The 25,506-nt window shown below is 46.1% G+C and overlaps 1 protein-coding gene across 2 annotated transcripts in view; it reads left to right on the top strand.

Moving 5' to 3' along the window:
• Positions 1-18,534, top strand: part of ZBTB40 (zinc finger and BTB domain containing 40) — a 46,017-nt gene extending 27,483 nt beyond the window's left edge. For both annotated transcript variants that reach the window (XM_044671314.1, XM_044671315.1), the window contains 10 exons: positions 35-168; positions 1,199-1,367; positions 1,660-2,082; positions 3,740-3,946; positions 5,453-5,617; positions 9,055-9,269; positions 10,237-10,399; positions 10,590-10,676; positions 10,887-11,119; positions 17,155-18,534. In XM_044671314.1, the coding sequence (XP_044527249.1) occupies positions 35-168; positions 1,199-1,367; positions 1,660-2,082; positions 3,740-3,946; positions 5,453-5,617; positions 9,055-9,269; positions 10,237-10,399; positions 10,590-10,676; positions 10,887-11,119; positions 17,155-17,349 (1,991 nt within the window). In that variant the 3' untranslated portion in view covers positions 17,350-18,534. The remainder of the gene's footprint in view (positions 1-34; positions 169-1,198; positions 1,368-1,659; positions 2,083-3,739; positions 3,947-5,452; positions 5,618-9,054; positions 9,270-10,236; positions 10,400-10,589; positions 10,677-10,886; positions 11,120-17,154) is intronic.
• The last annotated feature ends 6,972 nt before the right edge of the window (positions 18,535-25,506 follow it).

Genomic DNA, 25,506 nt, shown 5'->3' on the forward strand with positions numbered 1-25,506 from the left:
TATTGATTTTCTTAATCCCCTTTACTTTCTTTAGTGGCCACCCCAGAAAGTGCTACTATAGAAATCATCTTGAGACATAGCAAGCTAATCACAGAGGCTATTCAGCCACGAGCTGAGCTAAAGTGCTTCACTCCAGGAGAGGAGAAACTGGCAGAGGCTGTGAAAGAGGTAAAGGGGGGCTGGAGAACAAAGGGAGCCCCAAACCAGCTGCACTGCTGAGTACTGGAAAAGGAAAGGCGGGCTGGGCCTTAGCTTGCTCTAAGCAGCCAGCTCCTTTCAACAGAAGAAGTGTGAAGTTGGTATGTATTATCTTAGGCAAATGACATGCTCTTTTCTGGCTTCTAGTAAAAGCTAGGTTAGCCATAGAAGGAGCAGATGTTTGATGCCCGTATGGGATGGCATGCAGTGCCAGCCACAACATGGCCAGCCTCCCAGAAAAACCAGGTGGGGAAGGAGTACTTCATGGGTGTCCAGCCCAGGACCACATATGTCCTGAATGGAAGGCCTTCCCAGAGACCCAGAAATGGAATGTGGATGCCTGTCTCCAGGGACATCAGGTCTATTTAGGCAGACTTGAATAAAGCAGAAATAAAATATCTTCCCAAATGAAAATTCCGTTTGGCCATCTGCGAGTGGTTTACTCTGCTTTTCTGAGCACACTAGCCTAGCTCTTTTTACTCCAAGCCTTAATATCTGAAACAGGGAGGCTTTGAAATAATATTTTTGGCTTCTTAAACATTCTCTGCATCTTCTAATAATGTTTAAACCAATACATTTTTCTTCATTAAGTGGCTTAAAATGTGCAGCCACCAGTCATATGGATTTACAACCTAATACCACTGAGAAAAGTCTCTCGATCTGGGCAGGAGCAGCCATTATCAGAGCCTGGTGTTTAGAGGAAAAATCAGTGTCCTTAGGGCTCCCTGTCCAAGGAATGTTTTCTCCTAGAGACTGTTCATGTTTGCTTGTTTACTTCCAAGCACACAAGACTACGATTCCTACCCTTTTCTGTCATTGGTCTCCTTTTTCCCCAACCCTTCAGAAAGACACAGAGGACTCTACTATGCTAATCATATGGAACTTAGCCTACACTGAGATAAGTCCTGTCTTCCTAAGAGACAATAGAAACCAAATTGAAACCAGAGGACAAAATCCATCGATGTTCACCAAGAACTTCTGTCCCTTGGTGCTCATTTAGATTCTGACTGTTTCCTGTGAGCCAGCCAGCCCTGAAGCCTCCCTGAAAGCAGCTCTCAGCAGAGCCCGGGAAAAGTCACTCTCCACCATGGAGATATGCCGTCTTCTCTGCAGCATTCATGAGGTCTTTCCGAGCCTGCAGGTGGTCCTGCAAGAGCTGGGGAGCCTGGGTAAGAGAGCACAGACAGGGACTTTCCCAGCCCCAGTGACAGCTTGAGTCCTCACTGGATACTGGATACAGGAACTGCCATCCCAGAGATAATTGTTTCCCAAAATTATTGACTTGTTTTTACATGCTCCTGATACCAAAGGGAGGCTTGGGGCATAGATCTAAAAGGATGCAATTCATGTTTATTAGAAACCAAGTGGTCTCTGCTTTCCCCTAATAAGTCATGGGAATTTTTAAAAGTCAGAAAGAAAACAGGTATGTCCTCCCAACCATGGCCATTTTCTCTTATGTAGGTCTCCTTGTTCAGGAGAAGGAGGAGGGCAGCCCTGAACGGTGGAAGGTGCTGGAAGGGCAGGGGGAGGCCTTGGCCGGGAGTCCTGCTGGCCCTGGGGAAGGTATTGAGAAGGAGAAGGAGGAGGAGGAGCTGGAGAGCGGCGCCACTCTCTCCCCCAAGAAGAACTTCGTCTGCACAGCCTGTGACAAGAGTTTTCATTTTTACTGCCGCCTCAAGGTGCATGTGAAGCGCTGTCGAGCGGCCCAGGGGAAGCAGGTTCCCTGCAGGGAATGTGGCCAGATGAAGGCCTCCAAGAAAGAGCTGGAGAAACACCTGCAGGAGGCCCATGCTGGGACCAGAGCATCGGGTACCCCAAAGAAGAAGAAGAGAAGGCTTCCAGTGACCTGTGACATCTGTGGGAGAGAATTTGCTCATGCCTCTGGTAGAGTCAGCCCTATGGAATGGGGAAGAGAAAGCAGCCTACTTCCCCCCACCCCAAATCTCCCAAGAGATCAGGGTCTTGTCTCTGAGGTGCAGAACACTGGACACCTTCAGGGAGGGCTGAGGCCATGCACATGTTAGCTTCTTTCTGCTAGCTGCCACTCATCCCATGGCCTTCTTGTTGTTTATGGTGTATCCTTCAAGGCAGGGTGGGGTCAGGATAAAGTGTGAGACTCGTGAGACCTAAGACCAATCTCCTCTCGGACAGCTACTAGCTCAGGGAGCCTAGGCGAGTCATCTCCCCTCTGTGGGACTTGGGCTCCCTAGGACCTCACATCTGCTTTTGTACAAGGAGTTCCCATACCTGGAGGTCTGTCTATGAATGAATTGACAGACCCTTCCCTAAAAAGATTGATATTCTTTCAGTAATAAGCTTTTGTTATTTTTAAGCAGCTGCCATGCCATTATTCAAGGCAGTGGAGAGTATAGTAGCTATTGTAGTAAAAGCTATCCTTTCTATAGTACTTTGCATAGATCATCTCATTCCATCCTTCTGATAAAAGCTTGGGAGGGAATTGTTGTGGATATTTCTACTTGATACTTGAGGAAACCAAGCTGAGAAGTGTCAGGCTGGATTCAAACTTGGATCTGTGTGACTTTAGGTCCTTCACTAGCCACTGTGGTATCCAGCTTCCATAAAGCAAAGATTAGCACTGAAACTATAAAAATGAAAGCAGCACTTGAACTCTGGGAGCTGACCTCAGAGTGAGATATGGGGGGTGGGAGACACAGACAGTAGGAAGTGAAATAGAAAGAGGGAGTGGGCCCAGGATCCATTGGGGAACAGTATCCCCTAAAGCCTTGCCAGCACCAATGTACTCTCTAGTTTGGAGAGTCTAAGTTAAAGGACTTACCCAAAGTTCCATCACTGATTTGTGTCAGAGGTCAGGCTTGACCTCATGTCTTGAGGCCCACTCTTTCTCTACTGTACCATTCTGCTTCTGATAGAGAAATATGTACAAAATGTATAAAAAGTATTCTTAGTTAGAAGGAGTGGGTGTGGAAATCAAGAAAGATCTTGTGTAGAAGGCAGCAGGGAGCCTAGCTTTGAAGGAAGCCGGGGATTCTGAGCTATGATGATGGTGAGAGGCTTCATCTGGCCAAGCCTGGGGATTGGGACAGGAAGAGTGAGTGAAACCACTTGGCTGCATGGCACCAGGAAGGGATTTCATGTGCTAGGGCTTGGGAAAGGGAGGTTAGAGCCACACTGGGAAGGGCATTAGGTTCTAAACAAGAGACAGTAGAGAACTTTGGACTTTGGGAGCATGACCTGCATGGGCCTGCCTGAGCTCCAACTCTCAGTTTGGCAGCAGCCTCGCATGCCTTGGGTGTTCTGGTGAACAGAGAAGCCAAGGGAACAGGGAAGCGGGAGAGTTGTGGCTATAGAACTTGGGGCAGCCAGTTTCCAGTGGGAGACACAGTCTGGGGGGCTCAGGAAGTGACTTTGGCAATGCTAGTTGGAAGGTAGAGAGCAGTAGCTCCCATAGGTCTAAAGCCCTGTGGTCGTCAGCATTGTTTTGGCTGGGGGCAGGTTTACAGGATTCTTTTGCTTGTGACTCATGACCTTGATCTCTTGGTCCTTGACATTTTCCCCCTAGGAATGCAGTACCACAAGCTGACAGAACATTTTGATGAGAAGCCTTTTTCATGTGAAGAATGTGGGGCCAAATTTGCAGCTAATTCAACTCTGAAGAACCATCTCCGCCTTCACACTGGGGATCGCCCTTTCATGTGCAAGCATTGCCTCATGACATTCACACAGGCCTCTGCCCTGGCTTATCACACCAAGAAGAAGCATGCTGAAGGTAAAGCCTTCTCCTATGGAAAGACCTTGAGCCTGGAGCCCAAGCCCAGCCTGATTGCTGCAGAACTGAGCTACAATGAGCTACTGTGGGCAAATCATGTTCCCTTTTAGCACCTTTGTTTCATTAGCTGCAAAATGAAGTAGTTCATCATAGGATGGAGAGATGAAAGGCACCTTTGAGATCACATAGCTTAGTCCACTTCTTTTGCAGCTGAAGAAACTGAGGGCTGGAGAAATAAAGTGATTTGCTCAAGATTCCCTAGCTAGGCCATAAGTGGCAAGCTGTGATTAGAATGAGGTGGCCTCTAAAAAATACCTTCTAGCTCTACTATTCTTTGGTCTTAATAATGATAACTCCTTGGCACATGGTTGGATAAATGAGAATGTACACATATGTGGGTGAAAGGGTAGGGCTGAGGGGGCTAGTTAGGAAGCATATGAAAATTAAATAATCTAATTTTTACAGTATTTTATACTATGTTTCAGAATTGCTGTGGGTAGTTGTGATTTACTGCTACAATTTGCAATAATCCAGGCAGTGTTTATCTGTGTAATGACACCCTTTCCATCTTTATTCTTTTGTTAATCTAGCATCTCAATAATATACTATTTTCTCTGAGAACTTTTATATGCAATTTCTTTTTCTTAACAATAATTTGAGCTTTGTCAGTGATTGTCTTTTAAACCTTTACTAGGTAGTGGTTGCAAGATGGAAGGGTTAGGCATTGGGGGTTAAGTGACTTACCCAGGGTCATACAGGTAGGAATTGTCTAAGACCAGCTTTGGATCTACGACTTCCTGTCTCTAGGCCTTCGTCTTAATCCACTGAGCCACCTAACTACCCCTAAATTGGGTAATGAATTTGCAAAAGACGCTAAAAGTGTTCTTGCCAAGATTCTAGTTTAGTATTTGTCACCCTTAAACAAGATTATCCTTAAATGCAGCCTTCATTTTGTTCTAATCCTACCTCTGCCACAAGACAGCTGGATGATCTTTGGGAAGAAGTGGACTTGAATGCTTTCTAGGGTTCTTGCTCTTTCTGTTGGGCTGTGCCCTGAGATCCCTTCCAGCTATAATAGATTTAGGTTTTACTACATCCTAATGCTTGGAGGGTGCAATAATAGTACTTGGTTGATCCCTCCAATGTTTTCTATTGTGTTGTATTTTTTAAAAAGTGAGATCTCACCTATTTTATGCCCCCTGCAACTGTGCTTATTAATGGTAGCTAACCTCTAGATTATATTATGGGGCTGGTCTCTTAGCTTTAATTTATCAGGCCTATCAAAGTAGGCAGATCCTATATATTTACCTTGTCTGTGTATGAGGCTTAGATTGTAAGTTGCCATCTCCTGGGATTTTTTCGACATTTAGGTGTTCTTGCTTGTGACCAGTGCTAGGTGGTCCCAGGTTAGCTTTCAGTTTCATCTCTGTGTTCTCATTACCCAATAATGGGACTCACTAAATATTGGGTTTCATCATGATTGTAACATCAGCCTATTGCTTTCAGGAAAGATGTATGCTTGTCAGTACTGTGATGCTGTGTTTGCCCAGTCGATTGAACTGTCCCGGCACGTGAGGACTCACACTGGAGATAAGCCATATGTGTGCCGAGAGTGTGGCAAAGGCTTCCGACAGGCCAATGGCCTCTCCATCCACCTGCGAACCTTTCACAGTAAGTATGTAAGTGGTGTCCAGCCTTGGCAGGGTCCTAGGGAAGCTGGCCACATCTCTGTCTGTCTTCTCTTCTCCTAAGAGAAGCTCAGGGTTCAACTGCACATGACAGATAAAATCAAAGGGCTCAGAATACTTATATCTAGAGAATGAGGCTAATTCTATGTCTGACAGCTCAAGCATGGAGTGAGGAAAAGGTTTGGCCTCAGAGAGTCGGGGAAAACCCTAGTTCAAATCACACTTAACATTTAATAGCAATGTGCCCATCGACAAAGCACCTCACTTCAGCCTAAGTTTCCACATCTTTTAAAGAATAATAATAATTATAATAATAATCTCTGTAGTACTTCCTTTCAATGAGCAAGGTATTATATAAATAGCAACTGTTGTTGTTAGTTGACCTAGATACCAATATTTTTTGAAGGAAACATTCTATATCTTCTCAGAAACCCCAGCTAATTTAGTAATCAGTGAACTGAGGACTGTTAGGTGATGCAGTAGATAGAGCATTGGGCCTGGAGTTGGGAAGATCTAAGTTCAAGTCTGGCCTCAGATACTTACTAACCTTGTGACCCTGAACAAGTCACTTAAACCCTGTTTGCCTCAGTTTCCTCATCTATAAAATGAGCTGGAGAAGTAAATGGCAAACCACTCCAGTATCTTTGCCCAGAAAACCCAAAATAGGGTCATGAAGAGTCAGACACAACTGAAATGACTGAATAAAAACTATTGGCCATGAGGTATAATAATAACTTTTCTTGTATACCATTATTGTACATTTGCTCTGGGCATAGGATAAGTATATGTTGTGTACACCATATTATCAGTGATGACTTAAGTTGAAGAAATCGCAAAAGAATCATTATCCAGGACATAAACAATCGGAGAAGGAGATGGCTCAGCCAGAGAACAGCTGATCTCACTGCTGGCCTGGTATAGACCTGAGCAGAGTATAAATGGAGAACCAAAGGGAGTCCTCTAGGGAAGTGGGTAAATTAATCCTCTGTGAGACATTGATCGAAAAATGTGGACCAGGATCTCAGGATGAGAGGGTGGGGATGGGCCTTAACCTCACCTGAGAGAGATAGGAGTACTCACCCTGGAGTCTGATGCTCCCTTAACTCACAGATTGCATGGGAGAAGAAGCAATTGCTTTATCTCAAGGGTAGCTTCCATTCAGGCCTTCATCTCAGCTGCAAACATTGAAAGACAGATCTATGAGTAAGACACAAACTCACCCCCTACCTATGCAACCCTTTGAGGAGAGCTTGAACTGGTAGAAAGTTTTTTCCAAGCCTCAGTTGGCCTCTTTAATACTTGGATTTGTTACTTCCAGTGCGGTAGTTCTTAGTCAGAACAAGGCTGATTTCTCCACTCCACACACATAAATTTGTTATGATAATGACTGCTTCAAACATTGGATTTCAGTCCATTCCCAGATGCTCTATGTTAAGGGCTCTGCCAGGCTGTATGAGAAGTACAGAGTTAACAGGACAAGCTTAAGGGGTTTATTATCTCATTGCAAAAAAGCACAATATTTTCAGTACATGATAATAGCCTGTTATAATAGTTTGATATCCCATCCTTTTACTTGAGAAGATCTATGGTTTCATTGGTGTGGGCATTTCTTCCACCTGTCTATAATGTTAACCCTCCAGTCACTTTGAGCTGCTGTGGCCAAAAATATTTATCTTCTAATGACCATCATATTGTGATAAACCTTTCCACATTGGGCCTCAGAATGCTACAAGTGTGTCCGCAAGCCTAATGGCTAACATGGTGAAACTTGTGGGAGCTGACACACTCCTCACATAGTCTTTGGAACCCAAAGGTAACCTTCTAAGAAGGAGGATTGTACTAGAGAAAGGTGCCACCAAACTCTTCTATATTTCATTCACTGTAAAAAAGGGAAAGAACTCATATTGCTTCCTTTTTTTTTAGAAAGGAAAGCCTACCTTAGTCATTCATTGTCAGCAGATGCTTACGAAAGGCCTACTTTATGCAAAGTTCTGCTTACTGTAAACAGTAGATGCAACTTAGGCCCTCCTCTCAAGAAACTAGGTGTCTAGCAAGAGGAAGGAAAAATAGACAGATAACTATGGGATAGAGCAAAGGAGGGTTCCAGGCAAAATGCTCTGACCAGGGCCAGTTAAGGAGCATAGTGGAGAGTGCCAGGCCTGGAATCAGAAGGACTTGGGTTCAAATCTGACCTCACACACTTCCTAGATGTGTGACCCTGGGCAAGTTACATAGCCTAGCCCTTGCTGCTCTTCTGCCTTAGAACTGATATTAAGACAGGAAGGTAAGAGTTTAGGTTTTTGGTTATTTTTGTTTTTAATACTGTGAGCGAGGAAAGACAAAAGAGAGAAGCAGCAAAGATGGTTTATGGTTATCTCTAAGTCTGATATTTCCCAAGTGTTCTAAGGGTTATAAAGGCTTTTTGCAACCACCCTGGGAGGACTCATATTCCCATTTTACAGATGAAGAAACCTAGGTTCTGAGAAGGTATGAGACTTTCCCAGGACCATGCAGTTTTTAGGTGTCAAAGCTGGACCTCAAACCCATACTTCTAACTATAAGACCAGTGGTACTCTACCCATTGCACCATATGTTTTTTTGAAGAGTTGTTTTAAAATGCCTCCTGAATGCATAGTTAATGCTATGGAGATGCATTTCTTTATTTCCAAAAATCAGGCACACTGCTTGGTACAAAGTAAGTGCTTAGTAAATGCTTTTTGATTGATTGATTTGAGTATTAATTCCCTACAAAAACTGAGGGAAAGACACCTTTGTCAGGTTAGCTGTGGTAGCAAATTCTGTATGTTTTCTTCTCCTAGTCAGGGAAGCTTTCTCAAGGCTATGGGCTTAGAGAGTCAGAGGGAATACCGGCACTCACACAATGAGAATGTGAGTCTGACTGGGAGAGAGCTTTGGTAGCCCAGAATGGAGTTTCAGCTTTTTGGCACAGGTGACAAAGAAAGATTCTGGACTTGGAGGCCTAGGGGGGCAGGGCCAACCAGAAGGGTCAGCAACTTGGGAAGCCATAGTCAGATTAAATGGGAGGAACAAGAATCGAACAGCTACAGAAGGAAATTAGATCAACTGTTTCATGCCAGGAGAGTTGTTGGGCATTAGAACAGGCCCTTCCAGGAGGATGTGGTAAGTAACCCCTTTGGGAGTCATCTTTGAAAGAGTGGAAGTGTTTGATTATCTCTGCGGGAAGACTTGGTTTCGTCTTGTCCTGCTTGGAGGTAGGGGAAATTGGTATGGTGACCTCTGAACTTGCTATGTAATCCCTAATGCATGAAAAGGCATTAGCAGTGACATGGCTTCCTATAAGTTGTCTTTCTGCTTTCTTACTGCCCCGTGCCTCTGACTTTTCTTCTTTTCACCCACTATTTCTGCATTCCTTCTCTACTACTTGTTCTATGGCATCAGATATAGATGATCCCTATGATTGCAAGAAATGTAGGATGAGTTTCCCCACCCTACAAGATCACCGAAATCACATTCATGAGGTCCATTCAAAGGAATACCATCCTTGCCCAACGTGTGGGAAAATCTTCAGCGCCCCATCCCTGCTAGAACGACACATGGTGACTCATGTCGGAGGGAAGCCTTTTAGCTGTGGTGTATGTGACAAAGCCTACCAGGTAAGAGCCCCTCTTCTGGCCCCTGGGAATGAGTTCCATCTGCACCCTCCCAGAGGCCCAGACTCAGTTATGGGCACTGGCTTAGTTAGAGCTACCCATATCCCTTAAGGAGAATGGGCCCAGGACAGGGGAACAGACGGATTAATAGTCAGAAAATCAGGCTGTTCTGCTCCTCCCCTGTGTCTCAGAATTCAGCCAGGCTTCCTCATTATGAAATAACAATGACATAAATGCGTTCTCCTTTAATTGTGGATGTTCTGCAGAATATAGTTGAAGTTTTGAGACTGAGGGAGGGAGAGAGTCTTGATGCCTTCAGACTCAGGCCAAGTTCAATGTCAGGACATGGGAAGGGAAGGGAATAAACATTGATAAAGCACCTCCTGTATGGCAGAAATGTGCTGAGTGCTTTCACAGCAATTATCTCATTTGATCCTCACAACAACCCTTCAGGTTGGGTATTGTTATTATCCCCATTTTACAAAAGAGGAAACTGAGGAAAACGGGTTGAGCAACTTGCCCAGGCTGAGTGCCTGAGGCTAAATTTGATTATAAGGAATTTCAAATAATTTAGAACAGATAGTATGGGGAAAATAACTCCTGAGGAGGTAGAGCTTAGTTGTGAGTTTGTCTTTTTTTGATAGGACTGGCTATTAACCAAGTAAAATAGCACATTCGTCTGAATTAAGACTTTTCACTTTAAATGCTCAGCCTGGTCTTTGTTAAAGTGGGCAGGCTATGAGGGCTTAAAGTGCTGCTTAGGAAACTTGGGTGGGAGCTGGGCAGGACATCCCATTCTGTGATTAGACTTGGGAGCCTCACCTCTAGCTCCAGCTCTTCCCTCTGACTCACTGGGGAGAATAGTGGGCTCTTTGGCACTATTGAACTTGCTAAGAAAAGCATGCCCTTCCATTGGGACCCTTTCCTCCTAATATGTTTTGAGACCAAACGTTCCTTCACTTATTCACAGCAATTGTCTGGTTTGTGGTATCACAACCGGACCCACCACCCCGATGTGTTCGCTGCTCAGAACCACCGCTCTTCCAAGTTCACTTCTCTGCCATGCGGTTCCTGTGACAAAACCTTTGCCAGCACAGCTGCCCACAAGAAGCATGTGAAGACAGAACATGCAGGTGAGGGTGGGCCACCAGTCCAGGAGACTGACTGGGAAAAGCCACATCTGTCCAATCACTCCTCCTGTAAGCAGTAGCATCCTCACCTGGTTTTGTGGGAGGATTCTGGGCAGGTCTCAGGTCTCCCTACTCTGGACTGCTAGGTGCCCTTCTCTGCATCCTAATTCTTATTTTCTCATCTCCTTCACAGACATTAAGTTCCATGAGTGTGAGACATGCCAGGAGCTCTTTCCCACCCTGGCTTTGCTTCAAGTTCATGCCAAATGCCGGCATTCAGGTCAGTATTGCTCTTGAAAGTTGTGCCATAATCTCAGGCTTAGGACCCTGTCTGTCCGTTCCTCTTCCTTCCTCTACCTTTGAGACTTTCCCTCTCCTTTTCTCTCTTTATCTCCTATGTGAAACAATGCCTCTTTAGTAGAACTTACTCTGTGACTGCCAGCACCTTTCCCTCTCCAATCTCACCCTCTTGCCACTCCTCATCCCCCAGGTTCTCAGCCATTCAGGTGCCTCTACTGTGCAGCCTCCTTCCGCTTTCCTGGAGCCTTGCAGCACCATGTGGCCACTGAGCACTTCCGGCAGACAGAGAACACGTTCCCCTGCGAGATGTGTGGCGAGCTCTTCACTTCCCAGGCTCAGCTAGAGGGGCACTTTGAGTCTGAGCATGGGAAGGTGGTGGTCACTGAAGCTCAGGTCACAGCAGCTGCCACCCAGATGGTGCAGGTAATTCTCAGAGCCATTTCCAACTGTGTCGGTCCATGGAGGACAGTAAGTGAGAGTTCAGAAGCAGATCGTTCAAGCCAGTACAGTCAGCAAGTATTTAGGGATGTGCGCTAAGGGATGAGGGATACAAAGGCAACTAAAATAGTTCTTGATTTCAAGTAACTTATAGTCAATTATGGGGAGGCCATATGTACATATAGAAGCATGTACAGAAGGAATGCAAGATAGATAATTTATGAGAGACAGAGAACTAGCAGGAGAATATATGAAGGCTTCCTGCAGTTGGTAGTATTTAAGCTTAGCCTTGAAGGAAGAGGTGAGAAGGGAGGGCAGCCTGAGCAAGGGCACAGGAGATGGGTGCCACATTTCAGACAAGATGAGACTCACTTTGCCTAGACTGCTACATGTGAGAAAGGGATTACTATATAACAAGCTCAGAAAGAAAGGTAAGGTTAGGACAGGCTTGAAGCAGTCCCTATTTGTCCTAGAGACAGGGAGCCATGGAAGTTTACTGATGAGATATATGCTTCAGAAAATCCCCTTGACAGCTGTATGAAGACAGGGAGGCCAATGAGGAGGATACAGCAGCCATCCAAGTGAGAGGCAATGAGGCCTGTGAGCAGAGGGAAACAGGGCAGGGATGTTGCACAGTTATGAAGTGATGCGGGATTGACAGGATTTGGCAATGGATTCAGTACATGGGGTTGATGAAGAGACAGCGCTTAAGGCCACTCCAAGGTGACCGAATGCCCTTGACCAGCATGGGAGTTTGGAGGGGAAAGGCCATGAATTCTGTGCTGAACATATCGAGTTTGAGCTGCCTGTGGGATACCCAGTTTCAGGTATCTTAGAGGCAGCTGGTATTGTAGGCTGAAAAGTCAAGAGAGACACTGAAGCTAAGGAGATGCCTCTGAGAGGAGCCTCTCTGTGGGCCAGCATGGAGTCAGGGAAGTCATGGAAGTCCATAAGTCATAGAAACTGATTAGATTGAGGAATTGGGAAGTTGAGGTATTTGAGGGAGTATGAATGTGTATGTATGTTGAAGTCTTCTAAAATGAAGTCAAGAATTGGGGAGAATAGGGTCAGACTTATGCTTTGGGAAGAGAGCTTTGACAGCTAAGTGGAGGATGGAGTGAGGGGAGCCTCAAGGCATGGGAACCAATCAATAGGCATGAGTTGGAGAGAGCCTGCACTGGGGCCACCATCTTTCTTATAGGAAAGATGTTACAAAGGTAGAAATGACAGAAGTTGGCAATTGATTGGAGTTGGGGGGGTGGGGTGGGAAGGTTCAAGGATGACACCTAAGATGTGAGCCTCACTGACTGGGGGAATGGTGGTGTTTGTGACAGTGATAGGGAAGTTAGAAAAGGGGAGGATTTGGGGGAGATAATTGGGACACACTGAGTTGAAGATGTTTATGAGGTATCTAGTTCAAGATGTCCAGTAGACAGTTGGAGATAGGAGATGGAAGGCCAGTAGAGAAAGTAAGGCTAAACAAATAGATGTGAGAATCATCAGCATTGAGATTGAATCCATATGAACTAATACCATGAATAAATAAAATAATCTAGTGGGAAAAAGAGAAGAGGACCTAGGACAGAGCCTTGTTTAATACTCAGGCAGTGGATGGTGGGAATTAGCCAAAACTGAGGTTTGGCAGGGCAAGATCTTCGGCAGGATAAAAGGAGGCAATGGACTGGAAAAGAGTATTATATAGAGAGTTGAATAGTTGAACAGGGGAGGGTGGGTCAAGATAAGAAAGGGAGGAGCAAGTAGCTAATGGGAGGTAGGATTCACTTGGGAGAGAACCGAGGCCTCCACCACCTCTCAGGCAGAGAATTGGAGGTCACAGGGAGATCAAAGAACAGGGTAAGGGAATTCAAAGAAAGAGGGAGAGCTGGAACGAGAGCAGGTTATAATCAGAGTTATTTCAGAGTTCACGAACATGGAAGTAGAACTTTTATAGGTTTGCAAGATCAAAGGTTCAAACCTCCCTGGGGTGGAGTGGGGTGTAGGATTAAGTCATGGGAACTGAGTAGATTGAGGAACTGGGAAGTTGAGGTATTTGAAGGAGTATGAATATGTATGTTGAAGTCTTCTAAAATGAGGTCAGGAATTGGAGAGAGAGACACTGAAATCATTGAGGAAGGAGAATGTACTAGGGGTCAGTAGACAACATCCACCAGAATCTTGATTGAGTGATAAATATGAATTACATGAACTTCAGAGGAGGAGAAGTTTGTGTGTTGGTGTCAGAAAGACCAGAAGTGTTACTGGGGAGCCAGGATTATTCCAACTCCCCCACCATCCTCAGGGAGGAACCAGTGCTGGGAAGAGTGACTAGGAAAGCTCTATCATCAGGAGGGAGTCAGTTCTCTTAAGTGCAGGAATGTAGGGGGGAATAGGGGGAAAAAAAAGATTTAAGATGGCAACAGGGATTCTAGAGAGCACAGCTAGGACAGGACTCCTTCAACAATGAGAATAAGGGGACAGGCAGTGTGAGATGGAGAATAGGGTTTGAAGTGGCAGCCAAGGGTTTAGAATCACTGCAATGGGTAGAATGTGTTCATTATGTGCAACAGCCAGTGTGAAAGTACAGAGACTAGTGGTGGAGGATCATAAGAGAAACAGTTATAGATTACAGGATGGTTAATGGGTCTAGAAATCTAGATTTGGCCTAGATTGTGAAGGGTATTAAAATCCAAAGAGAGGAGTTTATATTTGATTCCAGAGATAATAGGAAGCCACTGGAATTGATTGGGTTAGTTGGTCAGATTTATATGTAGGATGTAAAGAAAGAAGAGGGTCTAGAACAAAGTCCCAGATTACTCACGGATGAGGGGTGAAATTTGGCTGAGAAGCTACCAAAGAAGACCGAGAAGAAGTGGCCAGGGAAGTAGAGAACCAGGAAAGGTCAATGTCATGAAGACCAAGAGAAGAATAATGTCCAGGGAAAAATGTTCAGCAGTGTCAAAAGCTGTCAAAAGCTGTCAAAAGGTCAAGAAGGACAAGAACCAAATCCAGTTTGGCCATTAAGAAATTGGCAGCTTTGAAAAGAGCAGAATCAAATTGGTGTTGATTTCAGAAGCCAGATTGCCTAGAATTGGTGAATGTGTAATGGCAGCATGGCAAACCTTAAAGGGTTCTCAGGTCTTAATTCCTGTTTCTTCATGTTTTAATTAAGGGCCTAGTGCCTACCAAATGCTGCTAGGAGGTGGTATTGAAAGATGAATACCGACACATTCTCTGCCCTTATGGAATTCACAGTAGTCTAGTGGGGTATGTATGACCTGGTCAAAAATGAGTTTTATGTTACACTTGTGATTAAGGAGGCAAAGATGGATCTGGGAAAAGTGTGCTAGAGAAAACTTCTGAGGAGGGACAGAGAGATTATGCTTATCTGGGAGGACCAGGGAACATGGTGCCCAAGCCTGCAAAGAAAGATTTAAAAGACAGAAAGGAGGGGGAAAGTAGGTTGGAATAATAGTGAACACTCTATTTGGGTCTCAACAACAGCCTTGTTTGCCAAGGGACTCTTGTTCATCCTATTTTACAGAAAACTAAACAGTCTCCTAGAAGCTAAGTTACTTCCTCAGGTTTACACAACTATGTGTAGGCACTAGATACTGGATTCAAACCCAGGTCTTCCTGACCCCAAGTCAAGCATGGATTTCCACTCTCCACAATGCCTCTTTTCAGTTACCCAGATGGTGGAGATCCTTAAATACAAAGCCAAGGAGTTTCTGTGCCTTAGTGTCCTACTCTAGACCTGCCAGAGGCATCTTTGACCAGTGAACCTGTACCCCAAAAGGATCCTAGAGAGAAGTGAATGAGGATATTTCTCTGCTTGCTGCCATGTAGGTGGCCACTGCCCCAGTCCTGCCTCAGTGCATTGTTCATCTTTGTTGTCAAGGAATGCTGTAGGCTCTACAAGTGGATGAACACCATTCCTTAGCCTCCTGCGCTCTTCCCTGCCCAGACCATTCAAGCTGACTAAAGGAGTGTGACCATCTAATGATGATGAGTTAAGGGCTAGAGGGCCTGCAATATTGGTGGAGTGGAGTGTATTGGGTTCAGTTCTGGGTTCCATATTTTAGGACAAACTCTACACTGACCAACTGGAATAGGGTTAGAGAACAACCAGAGTGTAAGAGAATTGCAGGCTACATCATATGCAGATAGGTTCATGGAACTGGGAATGTGTAATCCGGAAAAAGGAAGACTTAGTAGTTGCTAAAAATGTATTCTAGTTTTTTATGGGGTGTCATATGAAGGAGAATTTAGACCTCTTCTGCTTAGTTCCGGAGGGCAAGACTAGGAGCAGTGGGTAGGGGTTGCAGAGACCCAGATTTTAGCTCAATGTAAGGAAAACCTTTGTAACAAAGAGCAGGCTGCAGAAATAGAATGGCTCTCCATAGCAGGTTTTGGAGGGGACATGACCACTTGTTGGGGACATTGTAGAAGGATTCCTGTCCTGGCAAGACTAGGTGATCACTGGGTAGTCCTTCCTGTCTCGGGCGGGGAGGTACCTAGATGTCTGTGGTCCTGGGTGTAGCTTTATCTAGGTCTCCCCCATTGTTGAGGGGTGGGGGCAGGGCAGGAATAGTTTTATTGAGGTAGTATGGCATAGTACATAGATAGATCACTGGACTCAGAGTCAGGAAAATCTCTGACTCTTAGCAGCCTGGCTGGATGACCCTGGGTAAATCCCTTAATCCCTGGGAGCCTCCATTTCCTCATTTGGAATAGTGGATGATAATAACACCAACTTTATAGGGTTGTTGGAAAAATCAGATGAAAAGGCACACCAAGAAAAGATTTGAAAATTGTAGTTGTGGCATTTCTGAAGGAGGTTAAAATCTGCCAAGGGCTTTGTTTTCTTATTTCATTGGAACCTCCCAATGCCCTGTCCATTGAAACTGGTGCCCTACATAGCCTTATTTTCCCTTCACAGTCGAGGAAATGGAAGCTCAGAGAAGGAAGCCAAACGGTCACATCATATTTGTTCCCAGGCATGTTGGTGCCACATTGAACTCAGTCTCTCTGATTTCTTTTCTTCTACTTCTGTGGTATCCAATAAAACTTCCTTCACTTCTCCACCAGGCTGCCTCCCTTCCTCCCAACATGAACAGGATAAGGAAATCATTGGAGAAACATGAGTTGCTTCTCTTTTAAGAGCTCCTGTATGTCAGGATTTTTCAAGAACTGTTTCCTCAGGTTGTTGGGTTCTCACATCTTCTCTGTTTGTTCTCTATCAGTAGTTAGTCTTTATGGGGAACTCCAGTAAGGTTTGGCATAATCTGTGGTTTTCAGTCCAGCTGATTCTTTGTTACAAAACCAGAGACAATCAGGAGTCCAGGAGGTCGAGGAATCCCATTAGCCACTTGGTCAGCACTGAACATTCCTTGGCAAGATGAACATCACACTGAGGCAGGACTGAGGCAACCCATGCTCATTGGGGACACTCAGTCACCTCATCACATCCCCCTGCCAGACTTGGGCACAAGGCTTATGGTTTTCATGGCCCTCATCTGAGCCCCTTGTTGGCTTGGTGCACCCATTAGTAATGATCAGTGGATAGACCACCACCATTGTTGAAAACCCAGAAAAGTAATCCTTGTGTCCGTGTTTTTAAACAAGTCAATGAATGAAACTGACCATTATCTACTTACTGCATGTTGCAGAAATAATTGTGGTCTGGCCCTTGAGACAAAAAAAACAACCCTGCGTGTGGGTACTCACTAGCATGTAATCACAGTCTGTGTGCTCTGAGATGGCACACAGAGCCAAATTATAGCAATTTGGTGTGCAGAGTTATTTAAATTGTTTGTCTGCCTTCTCTGTTGCATCACTGGCGTTTTAGGCTTGGAGTTTCCCATTAGGCACATGCATTTTGTAATTGCTCTCCACAGGTGAGAGAACAAGTATGATCATTACAGCATGAGACTGAAATGAGACAAATCTTAAGAAACGGGAGAGAAGGGCTGCCTGCAGGCCTCTCCTAGAGCTGCCTCCACTGGTTGTCTCCTTTACAGGTGATCCAGGCTCCAGAGCCCGGAGCATCAGCTGAGCAGGTGATCACTTTGGAAGAGACCCCACTGACTGGATCCCAGGTGTTTGTGACATTGCCAGATTCCCAGACTCCCCAGGCCAGCTCTGAGCTGGTGGCAGTGACAGTAGAGGACTTACTGGATGGAACCGTCACCCTTATCTGTGGAGAGGCAAAGTAAAAGTCACTGAAGAAACTCTGAGAGATCCCAGGCGTGAACAGAGAGAATCATGCAGGGACTTGGTCCTGTAGATCGTGTTCTGAGCCCTGCTGGCTGGGAACAGGGTACCATGAAGCCCTGAATGTTCTGAAACACCCAGTGTCAAGGATGGTGACACTGAGCCCACTGCCCTCTCCCAAAGCCTAGCCTCAAATTAAGTGATGCCCATGCCTAGTGAGAGGCACTGGTGAAAGGAAGCTGGGGTCTGAAGCTTAGTTTGATTACAGTCGTCCCTCCATAGATAGAATGGATAGAACTGACCAACAAAGCATGGCCAAACAAATGTTTTTTAATCTTTATATGAAATTCCTTACTGTCGTCAAAATGAGAGGCAATCCTTAGCAAGGCATCAGGTGACTCCAGCCTAGAGTATGTTCTGCCCAATCTTGCTGGCACCAACAGTCCCGTGTCTCCTGCTACTGCTTATTTCTCCATTCCCGCCTTGGTAAGTGGCAGTTAGGAGGTGATTAGCACCTCACCACCCTCTCACTAAACTGGTGTGCAAGGAACAACACCTTTGACCCAGGGCCTTAGCACCTTTCCTAGCCCATCGTCCTTGATCCTGACCAAAGTCTATATTTTTTATTGTTAGACCATCAAAACAATGGACTCTTTTCCCACCGAGTCCTACCTTGCTTGGTGCAGTAATCTCTGTCTCCCAGAACAAAGAGTTGGAATATTTTCTATTGAGAATATCAAATGTGGGACATGCTAGCTACAAAGGCAGCCCTAGCCTGCTCTCTCCCAACTCATTAGGATGTTCTTTGGAATGAGCACTAGGATACCACCAGCCACTTGAGCTGTCCCTTCCATTTGTGCCAGCTTCCCCTCTCCCTACTGTTGGAGAGGCACAAAAGTCACCTAAGAGCCGAGCTCTTCCTTTGAAGGCATCTGATATGATTACAGTTGCTGAATTGGCAGGAGTGCAGTCATTTCTGCCCCCGTGTAGCTTGAGTGGCAGCCGTGGCTGCCCACAGGCCCACAGCTCCTGGCCGCCTTGTGAAGGGTTCTCAAAAGCCTTGGGGCTCTGGCTGCTATTGGAGCCCATTTTGTATGCCTCTCTTGTTGCTGGGCCACGGCCCCTCTACGACTCCATTTCCCAAAGCCTTTTATCTGCCGTTTCCTAAAATATAATCTGATAATTAATGGTTTGTTGACTCCATTATGAAGTGCAATTAGATGGATGTAGGTTCCTGCAGTTTGGAGGGGCCGCCTCGCATTTATCTTCCACTCCTTGTGCCAAAAGGTTGGACTCTGCCCATGCAGTGTTTACACGCTGAGCTGTGATCCCTGCCACAGCCCAGGTCTCGGCCCCCTCTGGAGAGCAACGTCCACTTCATCACTCTTCCTGGAACCAACCCCAGCAGAAGATAGAGCCGTTCTTTTGTTCCAGATGCCTCGTGCACAGCTCTGTGCAGAAGTAGGAGTCTGCTTTGTTTAGGCTTGAAGCTCTCTTTGCTGCTGCTTCTCAGTTCCTAGCTAGGAACGTAGAAGGTTGGGATTTAGCACCTGTCCGTGAGCTGGCTGGCTCTGGAGGGAGGAGCCTCGGACTGGTCCTTCTCTGGAGGGTCACAGCTCAGCCGCTTAGGCCTGTGCTTGTTCTGAGGACCAGGCTCCCAAGAGTATCACGTAGGGGAACCGAATGAGCCCGCACCAATGCGTATGTCCTGCTTGTTTAGGCAGTAAACCTGAAGTCAATGAAGCCTTCCAAGAGGGCAGCCTTAAAAGCTGATAATGACCAGAAGATGGTGCTCAAAGCTTTAAGACTTAGCTTTAGCATTCATGCGAAGACCCACTGTGGCTTCCCCTTGGATTCTTGGCAGTCATTTAAGCTTCTTCAGGTTCCCCACCCCTATCTGAGCTTTTGGGTTTGGAAAGTACTTGACCCATAAGATATGACCAGGAAGGAACTGGAATGTCACCATTGTGGAATGCTATGCAATAAGAAGGTCTTGGTGCCAAGCCCCAGAGAACCCCCACAAATAGCCACTTCATGAAAACAGTAGAACATGGGCCACGAACGGTTTCCTACCTTGAGCTATAGAGGGAGAGAACAAAAGAAAAAGGATTCATAATCGAGGTGATGAGAGAGTTGGGGTCACGTGAGTTTGTGTTCTATAGAAAGGCTTGTGCATTTCAGACTTAAATTTCAATTCCATGTGAGCATTCTGAAAAAGTCCTTCCCAAATTTCTGGCAGAGAGGAACCTTATAACCTCCTACAGAATTGTCAGGCCTGTGGTTTGTTAAACAAGAGCAGTCGGTCTGAGAGGCCAGGTTGCTGATCAGACCCACCAAGGGAGCTCTTACTGATTTGGCAGCAGCAAATGGTAGTTGCAAAACCCATTATTGGTTCTCCACATTCCGTTTCATTCTGAAACTGAATGAATTTGCTGAGCAGTGATGGAAGAATCAGTTTGTTCCACAGAGGATTCTGAGTATGAATACATCTGCACATTGCCCTAGTGAGAGTTGCCCCTTTCCTCCCAACTAGCCCAGCTCCTCCTTTCCTCCTGTCTTCCTTAGATGTTATTCCAAAATAATCCATTTTCATTATGGTCCTCGAATAGGGCAAAAGCTGATGATCTCCCAGCCGAGGAAGGGACTGGGCATTTTCTGAAGAAGAATGTGGCATTTCAGGGAAGTGAATCAAATTCAACTATTCTGGGCTCTCACAGCAGGTTTGATAACTGATGGAGAAGCAGCCACAAGGAGAAGACAATGCGGGATCTAATTGAGGGGGAAGTAACAGGGATCCATTATAGAACTCTTGTGGGTCAGGGCTTGGCCATCACAGGGAACTACTTCAGGGACAAGGCAATTAGATGATTAGGAAGCAAGGATTACCATGGGAGGGTGAGTCATTGCTTCTAAGCATGGTGCTTGTGGAACTAGGACCAAGAGGTCGGCAGAGCAGCCAGGAGACTAAGAAGTCTTTATTCTCTTCTTTAAAATTGTCTGTCTCATCTGCCTCAGAAGCCTCAGATTCTACAGCCTTCTTAAAGCTTTCAGCTCTGCATGGACCAGAGACTGGAATATGGATGTTGTGTTCCCATGGTGATTAAAATCCTCTCTGAGGAATAAAGTGCTTTTCCTTCATGGAGCAACCCCAGGGCCATGAGAGAGTGAGGCAGCTTTGGGCTTATCAAGAAAGAAGAACCTTGCCAACCGATGACTGGGTGATGGGATGGCCCTGGGTGCTCTGGACGCCCCCAGGAGGATATGTGGGCCATGCCCTCTAATTGCCTGTGCCCTCACCCAGCTTAGAAGAGTTTTGTTTTTTTGTTTCTCTTACTGCCATGGTCTCCTCAATAAGTCAGTGGCAGGACGTTTGGGGAGGGGGGTGGCACTTTGTCTTTCTGTCAGCTCAGGCTTGCTTCCTCATTCATCCATTGAGGGCCATGTGTGGTCTCTTCTTGGGTGAGGGGAGATGCTGGCTAGCTCCTATGGAAGAGAAAGATGGCCGGGGGAGAGACTACCTCTTCTAATAGTGAAAGTGGGGAGGCAAGTCAGCAGCACCTGCTCCGCAGATGTGCTCATGCCATTTGTGTCCCTGGAACACTCAGAAAAAAGGGAGGCTGTGGCTGGGGGGAGGGGAAGGGTTGGCATAGAGGGAAGCATTAGCAGGATTTGGGATTTGGGGAATTGTCAGAGAGTGAGGTGGTTAATTATCTGTCATATTGTGATAGAATATCCCAGAGCAGATCAGACTTGGCCAGGCTCAGAAAGAGAGAGAAAGAGAACAAACTCCAGACACATCCTCTGCGGGTACCTTAGCACACAAAGAAGAAAGGGAGACCGTCCATGCTTTAGATGACGGTGTGGGCCAGGGGAGTTCCCAAAGCGAAATCAGATTTCTTCTAAATTGTCTAAATATAAAATCATCAAGTATAGTGCCAAGGGGAACTGTACTGGTTATCTACCACTTGTACCTGGAGCAGCCATATCATTGACAATGTAAATTCTGCATGGACTTGATTTCAATTTCTTCCTTATGCCAGACCTGTGTTGGTCTACACCAGAAAACCAAACTAGAGCCATTGGGAAATTATGCCTTATTAAAGTGTTGGATGAACCTTGATCTTTCACATCTAGCCTGTCCTTGTCAGGCCTGTCCTTATTCCTCATGAAAGGATGCCGATGTGACAGGCCTGGTTGCTTAGTGTGATTCAGTAGAGAGGGCCAACCAACCTGGAATTGAGGCAAAGCTGGGCCCATCCCAAATTGTCACGAGGAGAGTGAAGGAGCCGGTGTGAGGGCTGCGGGAGGGCTATTTGGCTGCATCTGGCCCATCACAAAGGCTGATTACTTCTCCAGAAGTTTTCTTCCCCCTACCCAGGACTCTGTGGATGAGTTTTCATGAGCCTGATAGATTCCCAAACTCCATTGTTGTATGGATGGCACCTCGGTGTCCCCTCTAAGTCCAGTCTTGCCTCTCCAAAGTCTACATTTCTGAATTCCTGAGTCACGTTTGCTTTATCATTCAATAACTCTGCATTATGTATTATATAATAATTATCTAGTCAATATTGGTGGTTCCTTGCTTCATGTATAACTTGCCTGTAAGCTGCTTGAGGGCAGAGCAGGTATGTCATATACAGACAGAATCCACCCAACACTGCAGATTGGTTCCACTGGAACAGTATGTTGCAAAACAGGAGTGGGGGGAAGGCGAATGGAAGTGTGATGGGGTGGGGTGCTGATCTAGCCTTCTGAGGGGGCTGATACCTGAACTTGCGGGCTTTGTCCTCGGCCTTAGCCTCGGCACCATGCAGAGCACCCAAGATGCCCTCGGTCCATGCTTGGTAGCTAATGGAATGACTGCCTGTCCTGGCATCTCTGCTCGGGTCCTTCTACCCAAAGAGCCGTTCTACTGGAGTAGCCGAGAAGGGGAGCTTTTACATAGTAGGCTCTTAAGAAACGTTTGTCGAATTGGCCGTATCGCCCCGTGACCATCAGCCCTAGTTCCGTCAGAAGCTTGGCTTGTCCTTTTTATCCCCTGTAAAGAGATTAGTGGGAAGCTCAGAGAACTCCCCCTCCTACCCCCATCAAATACTGTTTGCTTGGCCTCATAACAAGCCCTTCCTGCTGACTCTTTTCACACCAGGTGCTCCCTGGTGACGTCTGAGAACACTGGATTGAACATACCAGGACAAGGTCACTGCAGAAACCCACTGTGCCTCTCCAGGGGAGATTACTCAGGTCTATCATTGGGGGGTCTGGAGAAAAATGGATTGAAAGTGTCGAAGCTGAGCAGGGAGGCTCTGGTGCATAGAATAAGAGAGACCTCCCCACCTTTGCACCCCATGCAGGATCCAAGCAGAATCAAACATTCCCATTAGAAAGAGGCAGCTTCAGAGCTGCCTTTCTTGACATAAAGAAATAAGTTGAAATGAATAAAAACCAGTGTAGTATGTAGGGGAGTATGAGATTTGGGAAATGCGGCCCATTAACGGGTACTTATTCATCGAAGCAAACAGTTATTCGGCTCCTTTATTCAAAGCACTGTCCCAGGCAGTGAGTGAGACCAAAGGAAAGCAAAAACCCAGCACAGCCTCTGCCTTCAAAGAGCTTATGGTCTACTGGGAGGATGTGACATGTATATGAATGAATATGATAACGAGGTAGAAGATGGAGGGGCAGAGGAGACCTGGGCAACATCGGGCTTTAGGACAGTCTGAGTCGGGAGAGAATGTCGGGAGCTGCGGGTACCAAGCAAGGAGGATGGAGGGAGCTGCATCCGAGTGAAGCATTTCATTAAGGACAGGTGAGCAGGTGTGTAAGACCAGCTGTGCAGAATCCCAGAGACATCCCTTCTGTACCAGACAACAACTGCAGTGTGCTCTGGCCTAAGGTGAGACGGGATGGAGCCGGGTGGGAAAAATGCCCTTCACTGTATGACCTCTGACAAGTCCTTTCTCCCTGGGTCCCAATTTCTGTTGTAAAGTCAAATTGAATTCGATGGACGCCTAAGGTGGTCCCCTTGTGGCACCAGCATTCTGAGAATCCTTTATGAAATTAATATCATTAGGGGATCCTGAGAAAAATGGATTGGAAATGGCAAAGCTGAGCAGTGGGGCTCTGGTGCATTGAGAAGAGACATTCTATCTCCCCCTCTCCCCTGGGGATATATATAGGACAGTCAACGAGCCTTGAATGGTGTAGTACAGACTTTAAGGAAGACAAAGTGTGCCCCGTACTATAGTCATTGAGTCATAGGCTAGCCTAGTGGTGCCAAACAAATAGAAATGGATCCCTGTGGGTAGCATTAACTTAGAAAACCACAAATTAACATTACCTGTCTTGTCTTTTTTTGTTGTTACACATTTCTCAGTTACATTTTCATCTGGTTCCTGCTGCACTGTGCAGTTTTGGGGGCAGCAAGTTTAATGCCCTGGCTAGCCCAGTGCCCTCATTTCACAGATGAGAAAATTTGGGCCCAAACAGGTCATCAGAATGGAGATTTTAGCATAACTAGGTCCTCTGACTCCGAACTCAAACTCCCTTTCCTGTGTACCATATTCCCAACTCAAGTCAAGAAATTACTACCACATTTTAGGAAGATTTTCAACCAAGGTTGAGGCAAAAAGGATTTTCTGCTTTAATCCTCAGTTAATCCGAAAATTCAGCTCACCACAGTCCCTTGTTCCTTGAACATTCCAGTTAGCCCAGACCCTCACTGTCATGTGCCTGGTTTACTGGGACCACCTTCTAGCTAATCTCTCTGCTTTCCATCTTCCCTCCCATCTGTCCTGCATCCTTAGCCAGATTAATTTTTTTCCTAAAAACACTTTCATTATGTAGTAACTCCCCAGCTCAAGAACCTCATTCCTTTTTGCCAGTTGCCTTCCCTGGTCAAGCACTCCGTTCGCCCGAAGAGTCTGCCTCCCTCCATTGACACCCAGACTTCCAGAGGTCACACAATGGAGAGATGTACCATGAAATGAGACTGAGACGGGGCTTTGGGTTGGGAGGATCAGAGAAAGCATTTCCTTCTCTGCCAGCCACCAGGGCTAGAGTTCAAAACACAACAAACCAAGAAATTGAGGAAGACTGAAGGGGTAGCAAAGCGATCCATGCCTGCCTTCCCCTCTCTTCCGTGGACTTTAAAAATGCCTCATTACTCCACCTATTGCTAGAATGCAAATTGGGGCTGAGCAGCTGTAACTGTTGGGTCTCCCCGTTGTCCTCAGCTCCTGTTTTCATCTATGACTTATTGTGATGAATATTTTATTGGACAATGGTTTGCCTTAATTAAACCTCAGCTTTTTAAAGCTCTCAAATGTGATTTTGGTTTTGTCCTGGGGCCAACAGCCTTTTAAAATGTGGGAACACATCTGCAAAATTGGGTAGAAGGCAGTGGGAAAAGAAGATTCAAAATCCACCTTCTTTGATTTGCATGCTGCTTTCCAGGAAGGCACCCGATTGTGTGCAATTGGTCCACTGCCATTGTGTTCAGTCAGAGCTATTTGGAGAGCCCAGAGTACCTGAGAGGGGAGGGGAACGTGCCCAGTAGTGGCGCTGATCCCAGCACAGGTGGTGAGAAGAACATCAAAGAGAAGCGTCTGTGTCCTCTGAGGCCTCCTGCGGCTTTGATCTGAGTCCAGGGGCAGCTTCCCTTCACCCCAACATATTTGCCACCGTTCATCACCTTAAGGGAGGGCGCCTTCAGCGATCGTCCCCCTTAGACAGCTTGGAAATATCCTCCTGTGTAAGGCTTGCTCCTGACTCCCAAGGTCCATGGCAGCCAGAGCAGCGTAGGGGAGAGGGGCCTATGAAGAAATGACTGGGTAGAGAGATGGTTGGGGGGTTTGGAGGGTGGGTAGAATATTGACAGCTGATATGGGGAGAAGGTGGGACACATTGGAGCAACTGAGTTGGATTTTTTTTTTAAACCTTTACCTTCTGTCTTAGAATCAGTACTGTGTATTGGTTCTAAGGCAGAAGAGTGGTAAGGACTAGGCAATGGGGGTCAAGTGACTTGCCCAGGGTCACACAGCTGGGAAGTGTCTGAGACCAGATTTAAACCCAGGACCTCCTGTCTCTGGGCCTGGCTCTCCATCCACTGAGCCACCCAGCTGTCCCCCAACTGAGTTGGAATCTTGAGAGAGTTCCGAGAT

The sequence above is a fragment of the Gracilinanus agilis genome, chromosome 3 (genome assembly GCF_016433145.1).
Source record: "Gracilinanus agilis isolate LMUSP501 chromosome 3, AgileGrace, whole genome shotgun sequence".
Classification (NCBI taxonomy): domain Eukaryota; kingdom Metazoa; phylum Chordata; class Mammalia; order Didelphimorphia; family Didelphidae; genus Gracilinanus; species Gracilinanus agilis.